This window comes from Dendrobium catenatum, unplaced genomic scaffold, assembly GCF_001605985.2.
Source record: "Dendrobium catenatum unplaced genomic scaffold, ASM160598v2 fragScaff_scaffold_998, whole genome shotgun sequence".
NCBI lineage: Eukaryota > Viridiplantae > Streptophyta > Magnoliopsida > Asparagales > Orchidaceae > Dendrobium > Dendrobium catenatum.
The window spans coordinates 777,677-783,282 of record NW_021319460.1 but is presented as its reverse complement, the minus strand read 5'-3'; the positions used below and the strand labels follow the sequence as shown (position 1 = coordinate 783,282).

Genomic DNA, 5,606 nt, shown 5'->3' with positions numbered 1-5,606 from the left:
TTTTACTAAATAATTAATAATTATAATTTCTTATATGGATAAAATTAATAATTTTGTTTTTTTATCAAAGAAAAATATAATTTAAATATTCATAATATGAATTCTTATATTTAGTTTTTTATTTACGTCCATTTAATCTACATCAAATAAAATTAGTTATGTCTAATCTTTGCTACAATTTGTTCATTTAAATTTTTATTTTTGAAATGTTTTCATATTACAAAATTGCATTAGATTTCTATCTATGTGACAAATCTATTATTGTTAATTGCACGAATTGCCTCAACTATTTCTATTTACAATTAGCCTTTTCCCACATAAATAGCCACTTTTATTTTAAGTGAAATATCCTTTCAGGAGGGTGTGTTGGAAAAGTAAACCATATAGAATCTATAAATAAGAAAGAGAAAATACAACAAAAAAAAGTCAGGATTAAATTTTGAAAATTTTTAAATACAAAAATTCTAAAAATGAAAAAAATTAATGTCAAAAATATTTTCTTTATTACTTATGTCATTATTTACACGTAATAGATAAATAGAAAAAAAAACTAACCAAGGGGCATAATACTGCAAGTTAAAAAAGAAAAACAAGAAATAAAACTATCCGTAAGGGTGAGAAAATGGGTTGACGGGTCGACTTAAGTCCAACCCAATTAACCCAGATTCGAATTGGTTGACACAAACTCAACCTAAATTTACAAATGTGTCAGGATTGTGAACCTAGACCTGAGTCATGTAGGTTACCAGGTTAACTTGAATTGATCCATGATGGTAGCAATAACGCCCTCATCAAGAGGCAACAACAACGTGGCTGGGATGACGGCGACAGGAGGCAATGGCAATATGGGTGAGATGGTGCCACTATTATATCTGCAACATGGGAAGGATGGTGTTAGGCTGGCAGTGGTGACATGACCATGTAGTAATAAGAGAGTAATGTGAGTGACATGATGATGTAGTGAGTGAGACATGATGACTTAGTGTCTATGTAATGTGACAAGTCACTTGAGATTAAGAACGGGGCAATCTGGTTTTGTCTTGAGTTTTTGGGAAAACATAAACCTAAACCAATTTTACATATGGGACAACATTACAAACATGAACCTGAACAGTATATCAAATGGATTAGCCCAAACAAAAAATATATTTGAGTCGGGTTCAAGATGATTTTTTGGTCGTGTAAAATTTTGACAAGCCATAATGTTCATCCCCACTTGTAATATTACTACTCCAGGTTTAGAGTGCCATGAGACTCCACTATATGTCTTTAGTCTGACAAAATATATAATAGCGTCGACATCTAGAGCATTGTGTTGCTCATCTTTCTATCCATCTCCAACTCAAATATACAACACCAAAACACAATATGTGAAAGAAAAAAATTTGGTATCAAACACTAGAACCCAAGCACATAAATAAAAATTTGTTCTATTTGTCAGTTACATTTCTATTTTATTAAATATATTACATGTTTTTTAAAATTTAATTTTTGGATATAAAATCAATTAATTAATTAATAATTAAGTTATGCCCGAAGCTTAATTCTCACTTAGAAAACTATAAAAAATTTTTGGATTCTTTTTTTTTCTTTAAAAAATAATAAGTTATGCCATGGGAAAGCTAAAAGTATATTCAAAGTTTTTAACAGTCATCATTAGCTGTTAGGTTTTTAATTAATCAAATAGAGGGCAAAATACAATGGCTGACACCTTTTACAAAATTTGGATTGACAAAAGTGCAATTAATTTAAAACTTCAAATAAAACTAAAACGTGAGAAAAAATTAGCAATTTCGTAATATAAGAACAAGCTGAATAAATAGACATTTGTTTCCTCCTTTATAGGTCAAAACTCTCATTTGATATCTTCTCCAACAACCTTATCTTCCCTTAAAATAATGACTTATCTTCTAATTTAAATACCTAATAACCCCAATATACGCAATAATTCACCACCTATAAAACCCCTCCCGCACTTGGTTTACTCCAAGATATCCTAAGCAAACCTTAAAAGTTCTATTATCATGAGGACTTCTCTACTCTCATATTCTACTCTTCTCAATATGTTTTTCTTTTTGCTTCTAATAGAGAAAATTGTTTTAGTATCAACGCGAGAGCTTGCCGAAGAACACCATTTCATTGAAATCAAGTCATTGTTGCCGAGTAGCTCCTGCTCTATTCCAAATAAAAGTTTGTGAGCAATTTTAATTATTTCTTAATACCTTATTGGAGATTATTTTTTAATAAAATAATTAGAATAAAAATAAATCATCAGCAATTAGGATTTTTTTTATAGATATCATAAGTATAAGCTCATTTGATTGATATAACAAGCTCAAAAGTGAAGGAAAAGATAAAAAAACTCAATAATTACATTAACTAGATGTTCGAATTGTAACAGGCACGAGCTCTTCCAAGCTAAATGTGGTCCACCCGCAAGGCCCATGCTCATCTTGGACACGCCAGTACAAACCATCACATGTGGATCTCTTCCATCAGGACCAAGCCCGTGTTGACTACATCAATCACCAGGCTGCCAACACCACCACTCACCTCAACCTTGTTGGTCGCTCTCTTTTTGCAGGAGTTCCAGCAATTTTTGGTGCATCTATTGGTGTCTTAAGCTATATCGTCAATATAGGACTTGGCACCCCTACCAAGAACTTTACAGTTACATTTGACACTGGTAGTGATCTCACCTGGACCCAATGTGTCCCTTGCATTAATTGTCATAACCAAATAAATCCATTTTATGACCCAACCCAATCCTCCACCTTCACCACCATCGAATGCATATCCAACTATTGTACCCAACTCCCTCGATTTGGTTGCTCTTCTACCTTCACCTGTCTCTACGAGGTAAGATATGCTGACCGTAGTTTTACTAAAGGTTCCCTCATTAATGACACCTTAAAATTCTCCAATGATAATATACCAAATTTCCACTTTGGCTGTGGAGATAATAACACTGGTCCTTATGGACACATGGATGGGTTCTTGGGCCTTGGCCGTGGGACTCTTTCAATTATTTCCCAAACATCTATGTATAATAATATATTCGCATATTGTCTACCATCAGGGGCTGACAAAGTTGGATATCTCGAACTAGGTAGTCCAGGTATTGATGTAAAGTACACACCAATGCTAACAAACCCAAAATTGCCATCCTTATATTTCCTCAATCTCACTGCCATTTTTATTTGGGGTGAAAGGCTTGACCTTCCACCTACTATATTTAGTAGCCCTAGAACTATTTTGGACTCTGGCACATCATTTAGTCACTTGCCACCCACTACCTACTTCGCCCTACGTAGAATTTTTAGAAAAAAATGGTCCAATTATCCGATGGCACCACCAATATTTAAACTTGACACATGCTATGACCTCACTAACTTCAAGCAGGTGCTGATTCCAGATATTTCTTTTGTCTTTGAAGGCGAAGTGGTAGTTAACTTGGATTTCTCAGGGATAATTTATCATGCCAGTAAATCTCAATGGTGCTTAGCAATAGTTAACAATGAGGATGATAATAAGCTTGTCATTATTGGTAGTATTCAGCAACGCAGGATCGATGTAGTCTATGATGTGGGGAACTCACAAATTGGCTTTAGGGCTAGTGGTTGTAGCTAGTGATGGATCAATTGAGCTTATTGAGTTAAATGTAATGTATTTATGAAGATATAATGAATATGTTTCATTATATTTGTCATAAAATTGGGGCGTGCGGGGAAATAAATGTGGTAAAAAAAAAGGTTCAATTGTATCAAAATTTTATGAAATAATTAAATATCAAATAAAAGAAACTTTATATGAGTTTAGAAAAACCATTTTAATGTTCTTATTTTCTTTATAACTAAGGGAGAATCATGACATTATTTGTTGGAGTATAAAATTTTAATTATTGCAGGTAAAATGTTATCTTTCTTCATAAAATAGTTATACTTAAAAAATAATGATGATTACTTATTGTGATGATTTTTGTTCAATGTAAGACCTTTAAAAAGTAAAATCATCAATTTTTTTTTCAACTCGGTCTTTTTTATTCTCATTTTGGCCTCAATTTTATTATTGGTTTTGTATGGTAAATGGAAGCATTTGTCTTGTGAGTTTAGCCAACCCATTGAGCAATAGAACTTAATACCTTAATGCTTTGACATGACTAATCCAAAATGCCTCAAACAGTGCAACATTTGTCTCTCACATACTAATCACTTACATAACTTTAGAACACATGGCCTCTAGTTGATAGCAAAATCTCTCAACCAATAGATTAATGAGTGTCGCATAATGATCAATTATGTGATTTACATTTTTATAATTTTAAATAATATTTTTTTCAAAAAATTATGCCCCTACAAAAAAATCTTACTCCACCACTATCTGCATGCATCATGTATATGTATGTTCATCCATCTTTATTGTACAATTCTCAAGCATATGTTCATCCAAAAAAGAAAAAAGTTTTAATCTGCAGCTTAGGATCAGTAAGTGGGGCATAAGGCGTCGACATTAAAGCCCTTTATGAACTTCTTAATGAAATTTTGCAACTTATTTGATCAGTGATTTACTTTGATGTGTTCCAAAAACATTAATCTTTGATAGTAAAATAAAACTTTGAATTAAGGGGGCATGAGCAAACTAATGCTCTCACGTGAAATAATTTTTAGTTTTAATATATAATATAATTTCAATTATATAAAAAGAATTTTATATAAAAAAGAAATTAAATTTTGAACCATCTAAAATTTTTGAATCTAAAATTATAAATAGCTATTGAAGAAATATTGATAAAATAAAAAAAAATAATAATTTGTGTGTCCAATTAAAAAAAATATGTCCCTGTCATTATCAAAGAGAAACTTTATATCTCTAACAAGCTCTCTATGATATTGACTCAGAGCAGCGTTATGATACCATTGCACTGATTTTGTTCTTTGATGGATTTTTGCTCATCGTAGACAATTAGGACTAGGAATGTGTCATTAAGATCTTCTTTAAGTACATGGAGGTTGAAATGGACAAACAAGTGAAGTATGTTGCTTGTAGGTTGGGAGAAGGTGCTAGTGCTTAGTGAGCACAATTGTTGAGAATGAGACAGGGAGAAGGGAAATGATGGATTTGTAGTTGGTATGAGATGAAATATCTTTTGAGGGCTCATTTCTATCATACTAATTTTGAGCCAATAATTCACCAAAAATATTAGCAATATGTGCATGGGGATTGTTTGGTAAGTGATTTTATAGAAGTTTTCTATAGGTTGAGTGGATGGAACAATCTTAATGAGTCCCATATTAAAGTTGTTGCATGATATATTAGGGGATTAAATGACATCTTAAAAAAAAGGGAGTTATTCTCGATATGGTCATTATCTCAAGTTTTTTATTTCACATTATAAGAAAAAATGCAACTCAAACAACATTGAAAATCGCACTCAACTCTTCACCAGTACATCAAACTAGCTATGGAAGCTAATGAATCCAATAACTACTTACTAAAATTCTTGTAGCTCTACCAAAACAAAATAACCCAGCCATCTTGGCTATGATTAATCAGGATAATAAAATGAAAAAAGAAAACTTAGAGTACAAACCTTTTATTTGATACGC

At 31.9% G+C, this 5,606-nt stretch overlaps 1 protein-coding gene across 1 annotated transcript; it reads left to right on the top strand.

Annotated features, from left to right (window-relative positions):
- The first annotated feature begins 770 nt into the window (after positions 1 to 770).
- Positions 771 to 3,630, top strand: LOC110106673 (aspartyl protease family protein At5g10770-like). Its single transcript, XM_020836627.2, has 2 exons — positions 771 to 849; positions 2,402 to 3,630. The coding sequence occupies exons 1-2, from the start codon at positions 771 to 773 to the stop codon at positions 3,628 to 3,630; spliced, it is 1,308 nt and encodes a 435-aa protein (XP_020692286.1).
- The last annotated feature ends 1,976 nt before the right edge of the window (positions 3,631 to 5,606 follow it).

Bases quoted from the DNA above. Each gene is read 5' to 3' on its own strand.
- LOC110106673 (XM_020836627.2), top strand. From the start codon at position 771: ATGGTAGCAATAACGCCCTCATCAAGAGGCAACAACAACGTGGCTGGG. The intron at 850-2,401 runs GTGAGATGGTGC...GAATTGTAACAG, and splicing joins AGGAGGCAATGGCAATATGG to GCACGAGCTCTTCCAAGCTA.